We start from the raw sequence: 25631 nt of genomic DNA, 5'->3' as shown, positions 1-25631 counted from the left end.
CTCATTAAGGTTTTATGGAATAATAACTAAGAATCTCAGAGATCGCCCCAGTCTAAGCCCTAACTAGAGCAGGGATCTCTATACACCACCATTAACAAGACCATTCTCTGTTTGAATACTTCTAAGAGGCAGGGAACTCACTCATTTAATTTAATTTAATTCAATATTTACCAAGAGAACAAAAACAGATCTGAAAGGCAGCCAAACTCTCACTGGTTGTAATGATTAATCTTGGTCACAGAAAAAAGATAAAGAAACACACCTTCTTCCATTTGGTAGAGAGGTAAGGGAACTACAGATGTGAAATGGTAATAAGACATCATTGCTAAGTTTGTTGATTTTGCTGTTAGGTAGTAAGGGCATTCTACTCCTTGTCAGCACACTGATGATCTGATATGGCTTCCTAAACCCATTTAGCCACCCAAGCTTACATGATTGGTGGTAGACAAAAGGAGTGAGATTTTGTGAAGGCTAGAGAAGGACTTGAAGGGACTCAAAGGCCAAACATCCAAGGCCATGACTGGCCCTTTGCTGCTGTAGCCACCATTAGATTTAGGACAATCAGAGTCACATTGGCATCAGCCTCTGGAGCATTTTGTCTGCACCCCATTTCCACTGCTTGGTTGGTAGGGCAGACCAAAAGTCTTCTGAAGTTTCAGATCCTGAGGAGGGACCTAAAAGCCTGCCTTCTATTGTTCAATTTGCACAGCTGCTACCATCAGAATCACCACAGGCTTCCCACCCTGAGCTCTAACTGCAGGATAGTCAAGTTAACTACATGAATCCTCCTAGCTTTCATGGGGAAACCGGAAATCTAAAAATAGGACACTGAACTTCTGGGTTAATCCTCATTCTTGGGCTGAGAGGACAGAAAAAGGAAGAGATAAGGGGGAGGGGAAGAGAGAAGAGGAGAGGAAGGAGAGATCAATGAAAGGGAGGGGGAGAGGGAGAAAGATGAACTACGGCCCAGAAATAGCTTTTGTCTTCAGTAGAGGATGGATATGGGAATGGATCAGTTTATGTTCCATAATACTTCTTTAAAAAAACCCAACCAATCAACATGCATTTATTGATCGCTAACTATATGCCAAGCACTATGCTAAGCACTAGGTACACAAAAAAAGCAAAAACAGGCCTAGTGAAGTGGGACAACACACAGATATATGATATATAAATTAATACATAAAAGCAAAATACTGAGTGAATGGAAAGTAGCCTTTGAGGAAAGGGAGAGGGGCAGGGACTAGAAAAGGATTCCTAGAGGAAGTAGAGTTTGATCTCAACAGTTTGTGTTTTTATTTTTTTAATTTTAAAAAATGAGTCTATCTCACCCAGGCTGGAAGTGCTAGTAATACTCACAGGCCGGATCCCACTCCTGATCTGCACAGGAGTTTTGACCTGCTCCAATGCTAACCAGGGCTGATTCACCTCTCCTTAGGCAACCTGGGAGTCACAAGTATTGATGCCTGACATAGTGCAGACACCCACTGAGCCTAGCCCCCATCAGCTCAGATCTCCCAAAATCAAGAGATCCAACAACTCCAGACTCCTCAGAGGCTCAGATTACAGGTGCATACAGTCAAGTCTAGCTTTTGAGCTCAGTTTTTTTAAAGGTAATTTTTTTAATGAACAAAAATCTATTTTCTCTCCCTCCCACCAACTATACCATCGAGGGGAAAAAACAAATTTGTTTTAACAAATATACATAGTTATGCAAAAAAAAATCCTATGTTAAAAAAAATTGCTCATACTATACATGAACCCATCACTTATCAATAAATAGACATCAAACTTCATTATTGGTCCTCTGGAATCATGGTAATTTGTATCTTCAAAATTACACATTTTTATATTGATGTTATTGTACATATAAGTGATGCTTCTGTTTTTATTATCTTTCATCTAGTCCAATTAAGCTGCTTACAGAAACACTGGTTTTGGCACAATGCAGGATCTCTTCCTTACCCCCCATCCCCCACCCCCAACTTGACCTTCCCCCAAGATTTTCTTCTATTTAAACTGCACCTGATAGGTACATAAGTATTTGCATGTTTTCTCCCTCAACTGAAACTGAGCCCCTTGAGGACAGGGCCTTTCTTTATAGCCTCAGGGATTAGCTCAGGCCCAGCACATAGTAAATGGTTAATATACATTTGCTGACTGAGTGGTTGAAGTTATTAAAGAAAAGAAAGGAGTAAAGTAGGTGAGTGATATGACTTCTGGGCATATATCTAACCCTAGAATAATGTCAAAAAACAGAGTAATTAGGCTAATAATGCATGAGGCAGGTTCAATAAGTGAATGAAAACCAGCGCCCCAGAGGAAAATGACTGAGAGAAACAAGGAACTAGGCTAATATCCACCATACCCCTCTGTGGCTACAAGGGAGAGTTATATACACTCAAACAGTAGGAAATGATTGCTCTAAAAACAGCATCAACACAATTTTAAAACAAAGTCAAAGATACTTATTAAGTGTCCTTCATGTGGAAGGTACTGTTAAATACAAAGATAAAAAAAGAAACAATTCCTTTTTCAAAGAGATTACCTTAGACTAAAGGGTTATGTACGGCATGTACATAGATAAGTAAATAAAATATAATTTGAGGAGATAGCAGTAATAGGTAGAGGGATCATAAAATGTCTTGAGTACCTTAACCTTAATGAAGCCCATTCCATTTTTTCCCCCACTTAATGTATTTTTTTCCAATTACATGAAAAGATAGTTTTCAACATTCACTTTTACAAGATTTTGAGTTCCAAACTTTTCCTCCCTCTCTCCTTCTAAAGGTGGCAATCTGATATGGGCTATACATGTACAAATCATATTGAACATATTTCCACATTAGTTATGTTGTGAAAGAAGAATCAGAACAAAAGGGAAAAACCTTAAGAAAGAAATAAGAGAAAATAGTATGCTTCAATCTGCATTGAGACTCCATAGTTCCTTCTCTGAATATGGGCACCATTTTCGATCATGAGTCTTTTGGAAATGTCTTAGATCATTGTATTGCTGAGAAGAGCCAAGTCTATCAAAGTTGATCATCACACAATGTTGCTGTTACTGTGTACAATGTTCTCCAGGTTCTACTAACTTCACTTTGCATCAGTTCATGTAAGTCTTCCAGGTTTTTCTGAAATCTGCCTGCTCATCATTTCTTATAGCACAACAGTATTCTATTACATTGATATACCACAATTTGTTCAGCCATTCCCCAACTGATGGGCATCCCCTCAATTTTCTATTCTTTGCCACCACAAAAAGAGCTGCTACAAATATTTTTGTACATGTGGGTCCTTTTCCTGTTTTTAAGATCTCTTAATGGTACTGCTGGATCAAAGGGTATGCAGTTTTAAGCCTATTGGGCATAGTTCCAAATTGGTCTCCAGAATGGTTGGATGAGTTCACAACTCCATCAACAATGCAATAGTGTTCCAATTTTCCCACATCTTCTCCAACATTCATCATTTTCCTGTTTTGTCATGTTAGCCAATCTGACAGGAGAGAACTGGTACCTCAGAGTTGTTTTGCTTTCCATTTCTCTAATCAATAGTGATTTAGAGCATTTTTTTCATATGACTATAGATAGCTTTAATTTCTTCATCTGAAAACTTCTTTGTTTATATCCTTTGACCATTTATCAAGTGGGGAATGACTTGTATTCTTATAAATTTGACTCAGTTCTCTATATAGTTTAGAAATGAAACTTTTATCAGAGACACTGGCTGTAAAAATTGTTTCTCAGTTTTCTGATTTCCTTCTAAACTTGGTTGCACTGGCTTTGTTTATGCAAAAACATTTTAATTTAGTGTAATCAAAATTATCCATTTTGCATTTCAGAATGTTCTCTATCTCTTGTTTGGTCATACATTTTTCCCATCTTCATAGATCTGGCAGGTAAGCTATTCCTTGCTTTCGTAATTTGCTTATGGTATCACCCTTTACATCTAAATCATGTACCCATTTTGACCTTATCCTGGTATACGGTGTAAGATGTTGGGCTATGCCAAGTTACTGCCAGCAGTTTTCCCAGCAGTTTTTTGTCAAATATTGAATTCTTATCCCAGAAGCTGGAGTCTTTGGGTTTGTCAAATCCAAATTACTATGGTCATTGACTACTGTGTCTTGTGAACCTAACCAATCCCACTGATCCACCACACTATTTCTTAGCCAGTACCAAATAGTTTTGATGATTGATGCTTTATAACATAGTTTTAGATCTGGTACGGTTAGGCTACCTTCCTTTGCATTTTTTTCATTAATTCCCTTGATATTCTTGATCTTTTGTTCCTCCAGATGACTTTTGTTATTTTTTCTAGCTCTATAAAATTTTTTGGTAGTTTAATTGATATGGCATTGAATAAGTAATTTAGTTAGAAATATCATTTTTATTATATTAACTCAGCCTATCCATGAGCAACTGATATTTTTCCAATTATTTAGATCACACTTTGTGTGAAAAGTGATTTATAATTGTGTTCATATAGTTCCTGGGTTGGTCTTGGCAGACAGAATCCCAAATATTTTACACTATTTCAAATTTAAATGTTAAAATTAAATTTAAATTATATTGTTATTTTAAATGGAATTTCTTCATCTCTTGCTGCTGGGCTTTGTTAGTAACATATAGAAATACCAATGATTTACATGGGCTTATTTTAAATCCTGCAACTTTGCTAAAGTTGTTGATTATTTCAAGTAGTTTTTTAGTTGATTCTCTAAGTATATCATCACATCATCTCCAAAGAGCGAGAGCTTTGTTTCTTCATTGCCTATTCTAATTCCTTCAAATTCTTTTTCTTCTCTTACTGCTAAAGCTAACATTTCTAGTACAATATTGAATAACTGTGGCAATAGTGGACATCCTTGTTTCATCTCAATCTTATTAGGAAAGCTTCTAGCTTTTCTCCATTACATATAATGCTTGCTGATGGATTTACAAAGATGCTACTTATCATTGTAAGGAAAACTCCATTTATTCCTAGGCTCTGTAGCATTTTTGGTAGGAATAGGTACTGTATTTTGTCAAAAGCTTTTTCTGCATCTACTGAGATGATCATACGATTTCTGTCAGTTTTGTTATTGATATGGTCAATTATGCTGATTGTTTTCCTAATAGTGAACCAGCCTGGCAATCCTAGTATAAATCCCACCTGGTCATAGTATATTATCTTCATGATAAATTGTAATCTCTTTGCTAATATTTAATTTAAAATTTTTGCATCAGTAGTCATTAGTGAATTATGGATATGTTTTGCATGACTATACATGTATAACCCATGTCAAATTGCTTACCTTCTTAATGAGGTGGGGCAGGAAAGGAGGAAGGGAGAGAATTTGGAACTCAAGGTTTTAAAAAATGAATGTTAAAAACTGTTTTTACATATAACTGGGGACAAATAAAATACTAATTTAAAAAATGAAAATAAATAAAATGAAATGGAGACTCCTTAGCCTTGCATGTGAGGACTGCTGAAAAAAAATTCATTAGTTTAAATGGTCTATAATTTTCTTTCTCTGTCTTGACTCTTCCTGGCCTAGGTATCAGGACCATATTTGTACCATAAAAAGAATTTAGTAAGACTCTGTTTCAACAATCTGGCTAGCAGCTGCTGTGGGGTGGGGGTAAAACCAACAACAACCAGCACACAGAACACTGCAAAAGCCCAGGTCCTTTTGATCTGCTTTACTAAGGAAAGCAACATTAAGGGGTTAACAATCTTACTTTAATCCAGCATACAAATATCATTAACTTAGTTCAGGGGGAAAAGCTAGCACCCTGAACTTCAGAGCAAATGTATCAAATTACAAACAGACCAAATACAATTAGTAGTTACCAACATCTGAGTTCAGCTGGGGAGCTCGACAATGGCTGGCTCAGAGTCACACATCACTATTGCTGCAGCTCAGAGCTCTGAAAAAGAAAGCCAACCTCTGATTTTATATCTTTTGCAGGGTCAAGGGTGAGTCACCCATGTGACTCACCCACGTGACCTAAAATCATCACAAAAATGCAACTTAAACTCACATGGTCTAAAAGCCTCTGATGTCACAAACATGTCACTCAAACCCATTTTGAATGCCAATACAGACTCCTTCTTCACCTATTTTTTCCAAATAATTTATATGCTATTGGAATTAATTGTTCCTTAAATGTTTGGTAGAATTCACTTGTAAATCCATCTGGCCCTATAGATTTTTTCTTAGGGAGTTCACTGATGGCTTGTTCAATTTCTTTTTCTGAAATGGGGTTAAGTATTTTATTTCTTCTTCTGTTAATCTGGGCAATTTATATTTTTGTAAATATTCATCCATTTCACTGACATTGTCAGATTTATTGGTGTATCATAGGGCAAAATAGCTCCTAATTATTATTTTAATTTCCTCCTCATTGGTGGTGAATTCCCCCTTTTCATTTTTGGTACTAGCCATTTGGTTTTCTTCTTTCTTTTTTTAAATCAAATTAACCAAAGGTTTACCTATTTTATTGGATTTTTCATGAAATCAGCTTAGTTTTATTTATTAGTTCAATATTTTTCTTAATTTCAATTTTATTAATCTTTCCTCTGATTTTCAGAATTTCTAACTTGGTATTTAATTGGGGATTTTTTATTTGTTCTTTTTCTAGCTTTTTTGGTTGAATGCCCAATTCGTTGATCTCTTCTTTCTCTATTTTATTCATGTAAGCATTTAGAGATACAAAATTTCCCTCAAGAACCGCTTTGGCGACATTTCTTAACTTTTGGTATGTTGTCTCATTGTTGTTCTCTTTGATGAAACTATTGATTGTTTCTATGATTTGTTGTTTGATCCACTCATTCTTTAGGATTATTTAGTTTCCAACTAATTTTTAGTCTGCTTTTCCATGGCCCATTGTTACATATAATTTCTATTGCACTATGATCTGAAAAGTATGCATTTAATATTTCTGCCTTTCTTTACTGAACTGTGAGGTTTTTATGTCCTAACACATGATCAATTTTTGTGTAGGGGCCATGTACCACTGAGAAAAGGATATGTTCCTATCCCCATTCCCATTCAGTTTTCTCCAGAGGTCTTTCATATCTAACTTTTCTAAAATTCTATTCACTCCCTTAACTTTTTTTTATTTAGTTTATTGTTAGATTAATCTAGTTTTGAGATGGGGAGGTTGAAGTCTCTCACTAGTACACTTTTGCTGTCTATTTCTTCCTGTAACTCTCTTAACTTCTCTTCTAAGAATTTGGACGCTATATCACTTCCACTTGCTGCATATATGTTTAGTATTGATATTACTTCATTGTCTATGATATCTTTTAGCAAGATGTAGTTTCTTTCCTTATCTCTTTTAATTAGCTCTATTTTCACTTTTTGTTTATCTGAGATCAGGATTGCTATCCCTGCTTTTTACTTCAGGTGAAGCATAATATATTCTGCTTCGGCCTTTTACCTTTACTCAGTGTGTATCTCTCTGCTTTAAATGGGTTTCTTGTAAACAACATATTGTAGGACTATGGTTTTTAATCCACTCTGCTATCCACTTCCATTTTATGGGAAAGTTTATCCCACTCCCATTCAAAGTTATGATTACTGTGTCTTTCTCTCCATTGTATTTTCCCCCATTTATACTTTCCTCTTTCTTTTCACCCTTTCCCTCCTCACCAGTATTTTGCTTCTGACCACTACCTCTCTCAATCTGCCCTCCCTTCTATCAGCACCGCCCCCCCTTTTCTTTCCCCTTTCTCCTCCTACTTCCCTATAGGGTTAGATAGAGTTCTATACTCAACTGAATGCATATGTTACTCCCTTTTTGAGCCAAATCTGATGAGAGTAAAGTTCAAACAAAACTCACCTCCCTCCCCCCACCTTTCCCTCTACTGTAATAGGTCTTTTGTGCCTCATGTGATGTAATTTACCCTATTCTACTTCCCCCTTTCCTCTTCTCTCAGTACAATCCTTTTTTCACCCTTAATTTTTTATATCATCACATTAAAGTCAACTTATACCCAAACCGTCTGTCTATGTATACCCCTTCTAACTTCCCTAATATAGAGTTCTCAAGAGTTACAAGTATCATCTCCCTGCGTAAGGATGTAAAAATTCAGCCTTATTAAATAATATCTTTTTTCTTTCCTGTTTACTTTTTTATGTTTCTCTTAAGTTTCGTTTTGAAGATCAAATATTCCATTCAGCTCTAGTCTTTATGAGGAATGATTGGAAGTTCCCTATTTCACTGAATGTCCATCTTTCCCCCCAAAAGATTATGCTCAATTTTGCTAGGTAGTTGATTCTTGGTTGTAATCCAAGCTCCTTTGCCTTAAAGAATGTCATATTCCAGATCTTTCTATCCTTTAACGTGGAAGCTGCTAAGTCCTGTGTAATCCTGACTGTGGCTCCACAATATTTAAATTATTTTTTTCTGGCTGCTTGCAGTATTTTCTCCTGGATCTGATAATTCTGGAATTTGGTTATATTCCTTGGAGTTTTCATTTTGGGATCTCTTTCAGGAGGTGATTGGTGGATTCTTACAACGACTATTTTGCCTTCTGGTTCTAGAATATCAGGACAGTTTCCCTTGATAATATCTTAAAAGATGCTGTCCAGGCTCTTTTTTTGATCATGTTTTCAGGTAACCCAGGTAATTCTTAAATTATCTCTCCTGGATCTGTTTTCCAGGTCAGTTGTTTTTCCAATGACATATTTTACATTTTTTTCTATATTTTTTCATGCTTTTAATTTTGTGTGATTCTTGATGCCTCATAGAGCCATTAGCTTCCCCTTAGCCAATTCTAATTTTTTTTTCTAATTCTAATTTTTAAGGAATTACTTTCTTCAGTTAGCTTTTGTATCTTTTGTAAGGAGTTGTTTTCTTCAGTGAATTTTCCCCCCCCATTTAGCCAACTGTAATTTTTAAGGAATTGTTTTCTTCATTAAATTTTTGTCCTTCCTTTTCCAAGCTGTTGACTCTCTCCTGCATACCTCTCATTTGTTTTCCCAATTTTTCCTTCTCCCTCTCTTATTTGACTTCTAAGATGCTTTTTGAGTTCTTCCAAATAGGCTTTTTGGATTTGCAACCAATTCATATTCCCCTTTGAAGTTTCATATGTAGGAGCTCTGACAATATTGTCCTCTTCTGAGTTTGTGTTTTGATCTTCCCTTTCATAATAGTAACTTTCTATGGTCAATGTTTGTTTTTGCTTCTTGCTCATGGGGAGTGGGGGGTTCCTATTTTTGTGGCTTTTAAAGTTCAACTCTCCTCCTGGGGTACGGAAGCACTGTCTCAAGCTTCTTGTGCTGGGGGCCAGGGGCCTGGTCACTGACTTTGTGTGCTGTGACCTCAGGTGCTCGTGGCTTGCTCATTGTGTTGGGATGAGCAGGCCAAGTTGCACCTGTTGTTGCCTGCTTTCTGGGGCTGGCAACTTGCCTTCTGCACTGGGGCTAGTGGCCTCACAGCTGATCTGCTGCACCAGGACCAAGGGGTCTTGGTTGTTGATCTGTGTTGTGACTAAGAGCCTCCTGGTGGCTTGCCTAGACAGTGTCTGCTCTGGGCTGCACTCCCCTTTTACCCTAGTGAGACAGACCTTTCCTGAAGTCCTTCTAAGTTATCTTAAGCTGGAAAATTGTTTCACTCCATCTTTTCATAGGTTCTGTCACTCCAGAATCCATTTAGAGGCTTGATTTAATGTTTCTGAGGGAAAATGGGGAGAGCTCAGTCAACTTCCAAGCTTCTCTCTGCCATTCTGACTCCACCAATCCATTCCATTTTTTTATACGTCTAATTATTACGATGTTCCTCCTCACATTAAATTATTACTTTTCTTTCTATGACTTTCATCCATTAGTTACCATATTTTCCCATGTATAAGACACAACCTTTTTCAAAAAATTTGGGGTCTAAAAACTGGTTGCGTCTTATACAGTGGTTATAGATTCTTTTACTTGCATTTCCCACTTTTTCACGCTTGTTCTTGCGCTCATTGTTGTAGATTCTTTTACTTGCATTTCCTGCTTTTTCGCGCTTGTTGTCTTTGCTCTCATTGTTTCGCATTTGTTACCGGTATATTAGGTTACGTTTTGCCACATTCTGCCCAAAAATGGCTCAGAAAAGATGATCCAGTTTGCAACAGTGAATGGAAATCATGCTGTTGAATGTAAGCTTGGTCCTCCCTCCTCCAACTGAGAAAACAATCCAAGACTGGCTACGGGAAGAAGAAACCCTAATGAAAACACCACGGCAGAAGAAGGCCATGTGAGGCAAGTCAGCAAAATGGCCTGATTTAGAAAGAGAATTGAAGATATGGATTGAAGAGCAAAGGGCAATTGGAATTCCTATGTCCACAAAGATGGTTCAGCATGAGGCAAGAAGAATTGATGAAAAAGAAGCTACTGATTTCAAAGGAGGACACAATTTGTACTTTGGGTTCATGCAACAGAATGGACTAAGCACGCATACACGCACCAGACTTGCCCAAAAGATGCCTGAAAGCTATGAGCAGATGAATAAAACTTGAGTTCGATAACTTTATGTAATACATTTTTTTTTCAAATTTTGGACCCCAAAATTAAGGTGTGTCTTATACATAGGGAAATATGGTAATCCTGTACTCGGAATACAGAATTCTAAAGCTAATCTCTTTCCCACACAACAAAATCCTTCAAATGTTTCAATGTAATGTTCAAGTCATGGTTAACTTTCCTCTTTTCCAGGCAAAACATATTTAGTTTTTTCAAACAACTTTCATATAGCATGGTTTAAAATATCTTCCCTACCTTGGGTTACCCTTCTCAGGAAATATTCAAAGTTCTTACTGTTTTTTCTAAACTGTGGTTTCCAAAACCAGACAATGATCCAGAGGTCTGAACAGTGTCTTTTTTTTTTTATTTGCCAGGGAGAGGGGGCAGAGGGGTTGGCCTATATTATGGACCCTATGTGTCACAATGGTAAGAAATATGCTTTCCAAAACACCCAGGCTTCCTGACTAGCCAACCACTAGGAAAAGAAAGGGAAAGCAACATCAGAGAAAGTGCCACTGAGAAAAGAAGGGATGATAAACTAAAATTAGCAAAGCATAAAGAAAGGAATGACAGGAGAGTCCAACCTGACTTTAAGGCCCCACTGCTCCACACAGGTGCAGGCAGAATAGAATCAAAGACTCCTAGTGATCACTGACAACAGTGACAAGTAACAAAATTTATAATATTTATAGACAAGCTGACATGAATACCTATTATGTCATTATTTTAAGGACCCGTGATTTTGTAGGTGGAACACCCTGGGGCAGACCACAATCTCTCATAACTTAGTTGAGAAGTCTCAGTTCCTTGAAGCTCTAAAAGATGAACTTGCCCAAGGTCACCCAGCCGGTAAGTATTAGAAGCAGGACCTTAGCGGAGATCTTCCAGACTACAAGTTCAATCAGATACTAGTCAACAGATCATGATACCTCTCAGTCTATGAGTCATTAGGAAAGGCTCATGACCAATAAAACATATGGTCAATGAGATGATAAAGATGGAACATGAGTACATATCCTAGCATAGGACATGAAAATTGGGATATACCTCAGAGATCTAAAAAAACCAAAGTTCATGTGATATCTGTGGGAAATGAGAGAGAGGGGCTCTGGCACTTACCTAATATGGAACATACTAGAAAACTAAGATGCAGAAGCAATCCAACATAGCAATTCAGTGCTTAGTTAACCTAATATTCCCTATCTGATGAGAAATACTACAAAAACTGAAAGGAATTTGGCAGAAATAGTTTTCTATCAGCACTTTAAAGTAGGCACTGGTTTAAATTACATAGTAGGCACTTAAATACTTGCCAAATGACTGCTATAATAACAGTAAGTTTCCAACTGTCTACATGACACAAAATCAAAAGGCCATATTATAAAAGACAATAACAAAAACTGGAGAATGTAAGGAGGAAATTTTAAGGCTGAGAGAGAATTCTTAACCAAACAAGGGATTGAAATGATCATAAAATATAAAAGACAATTTGAATTACATAAAATTATAAAACTTTTTCCACAAATAAAATCAATGCACCTCTCCTTTTTTTAATCATTACTTATTTATTTAGTATTTTTAGTTTTCAGCATTAATTTTCATAAGAGTTTGAATTACAAATTTTCTCCCCATTTCTACCCTCCCCCCCACTCCAAGATGGCACATATTATGATTGCCCCATTCCCCAGTCAGCCCTCCCTTGTCACCTCCCCTCCTCCCCATCCCCTTTTCCCTTACTTTCTTGTAGGGCAAGATAGATGTTTATGCCCCTTACCTGTATATCTTATTTCCTAGTTGCAGGTAAAAACGGTTTTTTTGGGAACATCTTCTTTTAAACTTTTCCAAATTCTCTCCTCTCTTCCCTCCCCACCCACCCTCCCTAAGAAGGCAAGCAATTCAACATAGGTCACATGTGTATCATTATATAAAACCTTTCCACAATACTCATGTTGTAAAAGACTAACTATATTTTGCTCCCTCCTATCCTATCCCCCTTTATCCAATTTTCTCCCTTGACCCTGTCCCTTTTCAAAAGTGTTTGCTTTTGATTACCTCCTCCCCCTATCTGCCCTCCCTTCTATCATCCCTCCTTTTTTATCTCCTTCCTCCTTCTTTCCTGTGGGGTGAGATACCCAATTGAGCATGTATGTTATTCCCTCCTCAGGTCAAATCTGATGAGAGCAATATTTACTCATTCCCCCTCACCTGGCCCCCTCTTCCCTTCCTACAGAACTGCTTTTTCTTGCCACTTTTATGCAAGATAATTTACCCCATTCTATCTCTCCCTTTCTCCCTCTCTCAACATATTCCTCTGTCATCCCTTAATTTGATTTTATTTTTTTAGATATTATCCCTTCATATTCAACTCACCCTGTGCCTTCTGTGTCTATATATATATATATATATATATACACACACACACACGTGCGCGCGCGCACACACACACACACACACACACACACACACATATGTATATATATTCCCTTCACCTATAATACTGAGGTCTCATGAATCATACACACCATCTTTCCATGTAGGAATGTAAACAAAACAGTTCAACTTTAGTAAGTCCCTTGTGATTTCTCTTTCTTGTTTACCTTTTCATGCTTCTCTTGATTCTTGTGTTTGAAAGTCAAATTTTCTATTCAGCTCTGGTCTTTTCACTGAAAAAGCTTGAAAGTCCTCTATTTTACTGAAAATCCATATTTTGCCTTGGAGCTTGAAACTCAGTTTTGCTGGGTAGGTGATTCTTGGTTTTAAGCCTAGCTCCATCGACCTCCAGAATATCACATTCCAAGCCCTTTGATCCCTTTAACATAGAAGCTGCTAGATCTTATGTTATTCTGATTGTGTTTCCACAATACTCAAGTTTCTTTCTGGCTGCTTGCAGTATTGTCTCCTTGATCCGGGAGCTCTGGAATTTGGCAACAATATTCATAGGAGTTTTCTTTTTGGCATCTTTTTCAGGAGACAATCTGTGGATTCTTTCAATTTCTATTTTACCCTCTGGCTCTAGAATATCAGGGCAGTTCTCCTTCATAATTTCTTGAAAGATGATATCTAGGCTCTTTTTTTGATCATGGCTTTCAAGTAGTCCAATAATTTTTAAATTACCTCTCCTGGATCTATTTTCCAGGTCAATGGTTTTTCCAATGAGATATTTCACATTGTCTTCCACTTCTTCATTCCTTTGGTTCTGTTTTATAGTATCTTGATTTCTCATCAAGTCACTAGCTTCCACTTGCTCCAATCTAATTTTTAAGGTAGTATTTTCTTCAGTGGTCTTTTGGACCTCCTTTTCCATTTGGCTAATTCTGCCTTTCAAGGCATTCTTCTCCTCATTGGCTTTTTGGAGCTCTTTTGCCATTTGAGTTAGTCTATTTTTAAAGCTGTCATTTTCTTCAGTATTTTATTTGGGTCTCCTTTAGCCAGTCATTGACTTGTTTTTCATGGTTTTCTTGCATCACTCTCATTTCTCTTCCCAATTTTTCCTCTACTTCTCTAACTCACTTTTCCAAATGCTTTTTGAGCTCTTCCATGGCCTGAGACCAGTTCATGTTTTTCTTGGAGGCTTTTGATGTAGGCTCTTTGACTTCGTTGACTTCTTCTGGCTGTATGTTTTGGTCTTCTCTGTCACCAAAGAAAGATTCCAAAGTCTGAGACTGAATCTGAGTGCGTTTTCGCTGCCTGGCCATGTTCCCAGCCAACTACTTGACTCTTGAGTTTTTCAGCAGGGTATCACTGCTTGTAGAGTAGAGGGTACTCTGTTCCAAGTTTGAGGGGATGCACTGTTGTTTTCAGAGCTATTTCTATACAGCAAGCGCTGCCATACCAGCACTCCTCCTCCCCCAAGAACTGCCAACCTGGACCTGACTCAGATCTTAAGCAGGCTCTGCACTCCAGCTCTGATCCACCACTTAATTCCTCCCACCAGGTGGGCCTGGGGCCAGAAACAACTGCGGCTGTAGTTCTGTAAGCAGCCTCAGAGCTGCACCACCTCCCCTTCCCCTGGGGCGGTGGCTGAACAGCGAACTCCTTTCACTCTGTCCCCTGCAGCTTTTCCCACTAACCTTCTGTGTTGTCTTTGGTGTTTTGGGGTTGAGAAGTCTAGTAACTGCCACAGCTCACTGATTCAGGGCGCTAGGGCCTGTTCTGCCCGGCTCTTGGTCTGGTTGGTCCGGGTGCAGCCCACACTGGGCTCTGCTTCGCTCCTCTCCCATCTCTGTGCTCGATAGACCTTACCCAGCGACCATCCAGGCTGTCCTGGGCTGGAGCCCTGCTTCCCTCTGCTATTTAGTGGGTTCTGCAGTTCTATAATTTGTTCAGAGCCATTTTTTATTGGTGTTTGGAGGGTCCTGGGGGAGAGCCCTAGGCAAGTCCCTGCTCCGCCCCCAACTATAGCTTTTCTAAAAAGAAAAATTATTGAGTAGGAAAATACCTTTGCATGAAAAAGTAAAATATTCAAAATATATAAGAAACTCATGCAAGTATTTAAGAACTAAGAGATAGATGGTTAAAAGATACAAAGTTTTCAAAAGCACTATAAATAATCACATGAAAAATTACATGAAATCAATAATAAGAAATATTCAAGTGGAAGCAACTCTAAGGTTTTATGTCCAACCCTTCAAAATGGCAAAGATAATAAAAAAATAGAAACAGACAATGTTGCAAAGGCTGTAGAAGGCTGGCGCACATTCATATACTATTGGAAGAATTATGAATTTGCCCAACTGTTCTGGAAAATAATTTGGAATTATGTGGGAAAAATTTGTAAGCTGTTTATATCTATTGACACAACCATTCCACTACTGTGAATATATGCAAGGAAGGCAAAGATAGAGAGTTTCCATATATACCAAAATATTAACATCATAAAGTTTTACAATAGTAAAATACTGGAAGAAAAGTGATGTGCCCATACCTTGAGGAATAACTAAAGAAACTGTGGTATATGAATGTAATGAAGTATTACTGTGTTGTAAGAAATTATGAAGAAATTCAGAGAAACATCTTAAGACTTGTGTCAACAGATGCAGAGCACAGGAAGCAGAACTAAGAGAAAATATATCCAATGACTACAATAATGTAAACAAAAATAACACTCAAAGTAACTATCTTATTTAACTGAAGGAAGCAATCTCAGTATCAGAGAACAAATAATAAAATACACCTCTCTTCTCTCAGTATAGAGTTGGGAGCCTATGGATATGGAATCTGGTATATGCTGTCATCTAGGGTTATTCTTGTTTGGTTATGCTTAACTCTTTTTCTTTTTTTATGAGGAAGGGTTCAGAGAGGCTTTTTCAATAGGAAAGGACTATGGTATAAAAATGAAAAACATAACAAAAACCTTACCAAAAAGTAGTAACTTGCCTAAAATCACATAGACAGTGACTGATATTGAATTTGAAGTCAGGTCTTCTGACTCCAAAACCAATGGTCTTTCTACCTATAGTAAGTATGTTCATGATAAGTTATCATATAGAATGTGAACAGATTAACTGCAAAAACCTGAGGACACGAAGGAGAAGGCTCCATTGGCTTAATTCTCTCTCTGTGGAGGATGATAAACAAAGAAAAAACTTGAGCTAAGAGCCATCAGAGTCTACAAGCTATGCATTCCAGGAATATCTATGCAGTGATAACAAGGTTACTCATGAGAGGAAACAGGTTTTATCCATCCTAGTGAGGGCAGCATGACATTATAAATTCTGCCACCCGTGTGTTACAACTGCCAAAGGGATTCATCCTGGGACTGTTGTATGCCTACTGACAGAGATACGATCCCCTGTTGACCCCCAATAGCACCTACCCACATGCATCAAGACAGTTAAACACTATGTGCCCCTGCCCAGTCCTTTCATCAGTCACAATTTCTGTTACATAACACAGTAATTTAGTGGATACATAAGTCTAAGCTGAATTTGCTTCATAATCCCATATAGTGAAATCTCACTAATTTATACTACTGAGAAGACCAATTGAAATAACAAACATTTTAAAGAAATGCAATTTTATTAACGTAAAAGATATTTAGTACCTCAAACTTGGCTTAAAAAAAGTATACTTAAGAACCTCAGGGGTATGCTTTAACAAATAAATAAAAGCAATGCGTAATGAGTATGATAGTTGTTCATAAAGCAGAGAACAGTTGCTTTACTTTTACAATTTTAAGAGATCTGAAAGATAAACGTAGTTCAATGCTCTTCATTTTACAACTGAGAAAATTAAAGCACAGTAATGTCATTTGATGTAGCTCACAGAGCAAATTAATGAAAGAATTGGAACTAGAACCCAAGTCATCTAAATTTCAGCTTAGTTTTCAATCTACTATGAGACTATCTCAGCAATTCTAGAGCACTGGTGTCAAACTCAAAGAGTAGCAGATTCCTGCTGGCCACATACTGATTTTGAAAGCCACAAATTAACATTATCTATGTTATACTGTACTTTTATTTATTTTCTTAAACATTTCCCAACTACATTTCAATCTTGTTTTGGCTGCACTAAGAAGTGTTGAGAGAAGGCCAAGAGTTTGACATCTATGTTCTAGAGTGTATGAGGGTGTCTGATAAAAGTTGACACTCTTAAGTGTTTTAAATATATTGATGCAATTATAAGCTCTTAAAAACATTATTTTTTATTTATATTAATATAAAGCAAAGATAAACTTTAGCCAAGAACTTCTCTATGTATATAAATGTATATGTATATAAATTACAAACTAATAATTTTGAAGGCACTTTACTGCAATGAGATTTCAAAATCTATGACATTTTAACAAATAAAAAGAGGACTCAAATTTTTTAAATGTTTAAACCTACCTCTTTAGGAAAATTTTGAATTTATAATATGTTAATGAAGTTATGCATTTGAGGTTTTTTAACCTTTTTACTTTATCAAGATTATGCTCATAAAACTTTTTTTCATTAAAAGATTCAATTTACAAAACTATCCTATAAATAATTCTTTTAAAAACACACTACCTGAATGTAATAAATGCCTTTTTCCTGAGCATACATCATAAGAAAACAATAATCCAAGTTTTGCTTTGTCCTCCACCTGAAATAAAAAAGTCATCAAAAACATGAATTAGAAATTAAACATGGAATTTAATGAAATACTTATGTTTCAGCCCATCAGTGGAGAAGAGCCTACTTGATCAAGTTCAAGTTAAATTCACAATTAGTCCTCAAATTGTGAGCGGGTTAAGATGGATTTTGTGGTATTTCTGACTTGCTTTCATAACTTTTTGAAAAGTTTCAAAGAATAAATTTAGTATTCCTCTTTTTCATAACTGGTTAGTCAATGGAGGGAAATTTTAGGTGAGGCGAGAGCTGTACAGATTCTAGTGTACCTTGGGAAAGTGCACCTATTTTGCTTAAATGAATCAATAATTTTCTTCTTCTTTTATGTACTTAGGAGGGGACAGTCAGAATGTTATAGAGAATAGGCACCAAACAAGTTAGAAAATTTTATCCTACAACAAGCAGCCTGCCAAAATAAAGTACACACACCTGTGAAAGACTAAGATCGTCACTGTAAACTTTGTCTTGGAAAGAGATTACCTAAACAACAACAACAAAAAAACCTAATGAGGTTGGGAAAAAGCTGAAATTGTGTGGGATTTAAACAAACAAACAAAAAACACATAAAATACCCCCAACAGCATTCACTGAATCAAAGTCAAGAATAAAATAAGCCTATGAACTTTTTTCTTGTGGACATGCTTGTCAATGAAAAATATTTGCATTATTACATCACTTTGTACTGATTCAACTATATTCCACAAAGATAAAACTGTTAGCCTAAATATATCCTATCCCATACTGAGAATCCTACAGGTTTAGGAACTGTATGTTTAGACAAATCTGATTTCAATGGGGTGAATATTCCTTCTACTAGCGCCATCTCCATGATTTTTCATTCTGTGAAATTCTCATTCATGGCTTTCTGTTAAATCCTTTATAGGAAATCTACAATATTCCTTCCATTGCCACAAGTTACACATCCCCTTTCAAACTTTTCTGTAATTCTTGTCTAGCTATTTCCATAAATTATCTGTAGAGGTCCTACACAATGAGATAGAGGCCTCCCTCTCATTCCTGTAATTGGTAACCTGGAAGGCACCAATGTAGCACCCCAGCTGTTCTTTCACATCTCATGTTTGGTACATGACTGGCCCATTTATTTTTCCCCATCTAATATTTTTTACACCACTTTGGAGAACAATTTCTAATTAATTACACACTGAAACCTTGTTACATCTACCATATGTCTTTCATTGCCCTTTAAATCACCTACACTTATGACTTTCCCATGACTACAGTGGTACAGGACTTGCAGCAATGGCTGGAAGGATAGTGGTGCTGAAAGGAAGGGATTGTGTGGCTGCATGTGTCTTGGGATGAGTGACAACACCACACAATTTCCCAAATACACTCGAAACTGATCTCTTCCTCCCACTGAATCCTAAGCCCAACTCAACCTGAGCACCTGAGACAATATGTATCTCTCAACATATCTGCTTTTCAGAGTCTGGAAAATAATCCTTTTAAATTCACTTGATTTTCCATAATGGATAGCTAAATCAATTTATTTTGAGTAGTTATTAATTTTCCCTGAGGAGGTATTATTGTTTTGGGTTTTGTTTTGTTTTTTTACTACTTGACATAATTACTACAATATTACCTATAAACAGGAACTTATGGACATTCATACTATTAACAGGTAATTCTTTTGTTTGGGATCTACATAGAACATTGCTAAGACACTAAGCACCTAAAATGATTAAGTATGTATAGTTATATATAATTTGTATAAAAGATTATTAAATTATCTCCTTATTTAAGGCCTCATTTGACACGGATACTCAGGGTTACTGAACATCACTGAAGACATATTTGTCAGTTTAGATTGTTTAGCATACACATTGTTTTAAGGGTCTTTTTTTGTTCTGTATAAGCAAAGCCAAATAAAGGAAACAAGTCTGATTACATATGTAACATTCCATACTTGGGAAGAGGCAAGTATGTTTCGTCATTTTTCCTTTGGAACTAAGTATCAGCCTGATTTCTGTTCTCTTTCAGTGTTATTTTTATTTCCATTATTGTAGCTACTGAGTAAACTCTTTTCCTACTTGTTTTCTTTACTATATATCAATTCATGTAAGTCTTCCCATGTCTCTCTGAATTCTTCATACTCATTCTTTCATTATGGCATAGTAATATTCCATTACTGCCATATGCCACAATTTATTCAGTCATTCCTCAATTGATAAAAGCCCACAGTTAGCACTTTCTTGGGTGCTAGAAAATGTGTTAGGAATATTTTATGAATATTAATAACAGCACCTATCTCAGAGGGGTGATCTGAAAATTAAATAAAACAAGAAAGTATATCTAAAGTGCTTTGCAAACCTGAAAATGCTATTTAAATTTTAGCTATAATTATTTTGGTATAAATGGCATCTTCCTGCCATGGACTTACTTCTCTGATAGGATCAATTGACCAAAGGGTATGAATAGTTCTTTTCATGTAATTCCAAAATGATTTCTAGGAGATAAGTCACATCACAACTCTACCAACAGTACATGTATATGCCTGACTTCCCATACCTTCTCTAACATTGATTACTATGTTTTATCAACATAAAAGGAGATACTATATGTAAAGTGCTTTGTAGGTCTTAAAGGGCTATAAAAATGTCAACTGTTATTATGTTCATCAATATGATACATACAGTTTGCATTTCTCTTATTATTAGGGATGTTGAGCATTATTTCTTGTAGTTAACGGATTGAATTTCTCTTTTTAAAAATTTTCTTTATTAACCTTATCACTTACTAATCCTTTGGGAGGTGGCTCCAAGTCATACAGATTATGTCCATTTGCTATGTATCACTGGTCCCCAACTTTTATTAGTGATGCCAGAAATAAATGATCCAAAGATTGCAAAGAGCTTCTCTTCTTATTCTACCTGCACTAATTTTGATCTTGCCAAAATTTTAAAAATTATATGTAACTGAAATTGCCTGTTTTTTTCCTTCTATAATATTTCCTATGTCCTTTGGTTATGTACTCTTGCTCTAGCTATAGGTGTAAAAACTACTTCCCTATTTTTTTCAAATGGTGCACCTTTCTATAGTTAGGACAAATCCTTTTGGAGCTTTAGTATTTAAGACACTAATCTAAACCTATGTACCACACCAAGCTACCTTCCATTCTCCCCAGCAATTCTTCTGTGAAAAAGGAGCCCTTTCTCCAAAACTTTGCATTCTTGGAGTTATCAGATACTGCGCTACTATGTTCATCAGCTGCTAGGTCTTCTTTATCTCATCTAGTCTGTTCCACTAATATACTTTTTCATTTTGCAACCAGTACCAAATGTGATTACTATTTCATAATACCACATTTTACTCTACACCTTTTTGATTTTTAAAGCATTTGATTCTAAATATGGTTGAATATTAATATTTTCTCTAGTTCTCAGACAGCTGTATAACTAGAAGGATGTTGTTTATTGAAGAAAATCATTTACAAAATCTTATTACCTCTTCATGTTTTCATCAAGGATACTCTTGATACACGCACTGATTATTCTCAAAGATTTTGTAGAGATGACAAATTTGGCCTATCAGTTAATAGTTACAGGTGTCTTCTTGTTTGCTGGGGTAGAAGGAGAGAAGGAGGGAAGGTGCAGCAGTATTAAAAGCACCATCTGTGGTATTTTGGATTTTAATGAAATTTCTCCCCTCCAAGATATCTTGAAAATTGATCCTTGAATGCCTTTTCAATTGAGTTACCTCCAATTTTTCACATGTCACATCAGGTACTGAGGTGACAGGGTCCAAATCTGATAGAGTTTCACTACTGTTGGTGATGAAAAGAGATTACAGAAGAAATGCCCACAGATCAGTTCTATTTTATGTATTTGTTGTACTTCTTTGGGTTTTACATATAATTTTTTTTCAAGATAATTGATTTGGTCAGATCTCACACTAAGCTAAGCTCTTTGAAGGCACAATTTCTCAACTGCTTTTTGTTATTCTGTGAAATAATACTGCTTGCTCAGACTTCCCTCATCCTCTTCTTCAATAGGCTGGTGGGACTTGTGGACTCTTATTAGTTTTCTCACTTTCAGAATTGACTTCTCTCATAAGTTGAACTTTAACAGATAATGATAATCAACATAGTTAACTATTGTGCAATTTCCATTTTTCTGAGTCTACAACTAGTTTAAATAGGTCTGATTAGAGCCGCTTTCATTACATTCCATGTCTTCTCATCTTTATCCTTTCTTCAACTTTGGTGTTTACTTTGATCATTGCTGTATAAGTTAATGATTTGCCTACAGAGCTGATTCTGATATGGCTGGAACAGTGGTAATCAGTAATTTCCTATCTGCGAAGATATAGTCAATTCCATTTTCTGAAATGCAAATCAATGCTCAAATCCAGTATCTTCAGATTCTTTTCTTGAATAGAGTATTCATTATGTACAAGCATGAGGTTTCAAAGTAGTCTACATTACCTATAAGACTGGTACAAGCTGGGGGTGGGGAGGGGGAATTCAAAATCATGCCCCAAAAAAACTCAGTCTAGGATGGGTATGGTTAAGAAAGATAAACATCAATTAAGATAATCCTTAGGTGATTATAGAAATTGAAAAAAAAACAATAAAAATTCAACTAGAAAAACAAAAAGTTAAGAATTTCAAAAGAAATAATGAACAAAAGTGGGAAGGAAGTGGGGCTAGCAGTATAAGATCTCAAATTACACCTCAAAACAGTAATCACCAAAATAATTAGGTACTGGTTAAAAAACAGAAAAGTATATCCATGAAAGAGATTAGGTATACAACATATAGAAGGAAACACACAGAAAAGTCTCTAGTATTTGACAAACCCAAAGACCCTGGCTACTGTGGTAAGGACTCACTATTTGACAAACTGCTGGGAAAAGTAGACAGCAATCTGTCAGAAATCAGGGTTAGACCTTACGCTATATTCCAAGATAAGCTCTAAATGGATACATAATCTAGACACAAAAGATCCCACCCTCAACAAACTGGAAGAACAAGGAAGAATTTTCCTTTTGTATCTATGGGAAAGGAAGGGTTTATGACCAAACAAGGAAGATTACAAAAGACAAAATGGATGGATTGAATAACAAAATATAAAAGGGTTTTGTATAAACAAAACCAAAGAAGGTAAATTAGAAGGAAAACCATTAACTTGGAAAACGCTTTTACAGCAAGCTTTTCTGAAAAAAGGTCTCATTTCAAAGATATATAAATGAATTAAGTTTCTAAGAATAAAAGCCTTTCTTCAACTATAAATGGCCAAAGAATATGAATAGTCAGGTCACAAGGGAAAAAAAATCCAAGCTATTTATAGCCACATGAAAAAATGCTCCAAGTCACTAATGATTAGAGAAATGTAAATTAAAGCAACTCTGAAGTTCCACCTCACACCCATTAGATGAGCAAAGTTGATTTAAAAAAAAAGAAAATGACAAATGTTGAACGGTCTGTGGGAAAACAAGAATACTGCTGGTAAAGCTGTAAATTCATCTAGCCATTCTGAAAAGCAATTTATTACTTTGCCCAAATGGTTACTATGGGTATACTCCCTTTGACCCAGTAATATACCACTACTAACCCTATTCTCCAAAGAGAGAGCAAAGAAAGAAGAAAAGGTTCCCTATATACAAAAACATTTATAGCAGTTCTTTAATGGTGGCAATGAACTGGAAAATAAGGGGGTTCCCATCAAATGGGGAATAGCTGAACAAATTATGGTATATGAATATAATGGAAAATTATTGCTCCGTGAGAAAGACGGTTTCAAAGAAACCTGGGGAGACCTGTATGGTGTGATACAGAGTGAAGTGAGCAGGACAGAAGAATTTATGCCATGACATCAACACTGTAAAATCTAACCATTTTGAAAGACTTAAGAACTCTTACTGAAAGAGTAATCAATAGTGATTTCAAAGGAACAATGATGACGAAAACTACCCACAGAGGCAGCTAGGTGGAGAAGTGAATAGAGCACTGGTGCTGAAGTCAGGGGGACCTGAGTTCTAATCCAGCCTCAGACACTTGACACTTACTGTGTGACCTTGGGCAAGTCACTTAACCCCAATTGCCTCCCCTCCTCCTTCCAAAAAAGAAAAAAAAGAAAATTACCCACTTTGTGACAGAAAGGTGAAATATGAAATATACAGTATTGGACAAGGCCTATGTGGGAATGTGTTTTCCTTAACTATATACATTTGTTACAAGGGCTTTGTTTTCTTTTTTTCTCTCCAGTGGGTGAAGGAGAGACGGGGAAGGGAAAAACATGCTTGGTAATGTTTTTAAAATGAAATTTAATCTCAAGAAATAAGCCTTAGGTCAAATTTTCCATGGTACCACTCTTTCCTAAACCAAGATTTACACTGACTAGCAAATAGGAGTTTTCAAAGGAGCACCCTGTGACACCACTGTAGATAACTGTTGGAAAGTCTGCCTAACTTCTGAATCACACCTATTTTTTGATGCCAAATATTCTCCTAGGCACCTAAAAATAAAATTCTACAGTATAAATTGGATTAGCAAGTCAAGTACCTGGGTTTGAATTTACTAAAGTTTAATTTTTCCTCACCCCTCTCCAAAAAACTCTCCCTAATGAAAAAGTCTTTGTCCCATTCAAAGACTCCTCATATTTCCCTAGAGTGAAAAGACAAAAATACCCATTAATATAGCAAATTTTCAGTAAAATCTGGTAATATTTTTAAAAGTTTACCTAAATCAAGTAACATCTCTACCAATTCTATTCCAATGTGAACACAACAAAATCACTGAGGGGACTGTGGTTGTGGGGGACAGATACAGGAAAACAATAGAACCCAGTTTGAATTTCAGCAAGACTCTCCTGTTCATGGGTGTACTTATTTGCAAAATGGGCTATAATATACAGTTAAAGTTTTGCAATAAATGATAATGACAACAAAGCAAACTGCAGTGCTTAATTCAATATACTGCATATAGTAGGCACTAAATAAATGCTCAATGCAATAGAGCACATTAATCAAGCAAGTAATTCAAACATTAGAAATATGACCTATTTCTACTCAATGAATTAACATCTAAAAATTGGCCAAGTATCTTAGATAAAACAAATTACAAATTTAATCTTATGGTTTACTAGACTGTATGTAAATTCTACAAAGTCAAGAACTCTACAGGTTATCTAAATCTTTTATTTCCCAAAAGCAACTAGCTGCAATCTGTATTAACAGGTGTATTGTTGTTGTTGTTGTTTTGAGTTTTTGAAATTATTTGTGATGCTACACATTTTTTAAAAAGTAAATTAAAAGGTAGATAGTAAGCGAAAACAAGTTTTCAGAATACCCTAAGTATTACTGTAATCTAACATTTACAGGCCACCACTACTCTCATTTACTAGTTATTTCATCATAAACAAATCATTTAACTTCAGTGAGCCTCAGTTTTCTTATCTGTAAAATGTGGATAATAATACATTTAGGCCCCTACCTCACAGGCTTGTTGTGAGGCTCAAATGAGAAGCCCAAAGTGCTTTGAAATACCTATATAAAAAGTACTTGAAACACTTTATAAATGTTGGTCATTATTATTACTTTTATTCAAGATATATGAATATCCCTCCCCACAACATTGCTATACAAGAATTTCTATTCAGGCATTTTATGAACAACAAAAATCAAGTTATTTTTAAAAATCTTACTTTACTCTTTCTTTTGAGTCTCCAAATGTCTTCTTTAAGTTTGTAAAGTCAGGATAATAAGTCGCAGGAGGGGATATTATTTCCATCAAACCAGAATTGATTTCCGTAGAAAATCTATCAAAATAAAGGTCAACTGAGTTATTTAAGTGTGATTTATTTGTCTTCTTGCCATTCTTACTAAATTTGACAGAAAACAAATCATTAATCGTTATAATAAATATGTTAAATGAATTTGTTCATCTACCTCATTCATCAAAATGACAATAAGCAAAACAGCATTATTTCTCTGATGAAGGAAAAAAAGCAAATTGAATATCTTAAATATCCAATTATAGAAACCTTAAGATAAGTGGTAAGAATAACATCAGGAACATTGCTTAG

General features: G+C 36.0%; 1 protein-coding gene across 1 annotated transcript in view; it reads right to left on the bottom strand.

Moving 5' to 3' along the window:
* Positions 1-25631, bottom strand: part of MGAT4A (alpha-1,3-mannosyl-glycoprotein 4-beta-N-acetylglucosaminyltransferase A) — a 160696-nt gene that overhangs the window by 20807 nt on the left and 114258 nt on the right. The window contains exons 7-8 of the mRNA XM_036744628.1: positions 25251-25364; positions 17485-17560 (exon numbers count right to left, since the gene is read on the bottom strand). Coding sequence (XP_036600523.1) covers positions 17485-17560; positions 25251-25364 — 190 coding nt within the window. The remainder of the gene's footprint in view (positions 1-17484; positions 17561-25250; positions 25365-25631) is intronic.

Source organism: Trichosurus vulpecula, chromosome 2 (genome assembly GCF_011100635.1).
Source record: "Trichosurus vulpecula isolate mTriVul1 chromosome 2, mTriVul1.pri, whole genome shotgun sequence".
Classification (NCBI taxonomy): Eukaryota; Metazoa; Chordata; class Mammalia; order Diprotodontia; family Phalangeridae; genus Trichosurus; species Trichosurus vulpecula.
This window is presented reverse-complemented; position numbering and strand designations above follow the sequence as displayed.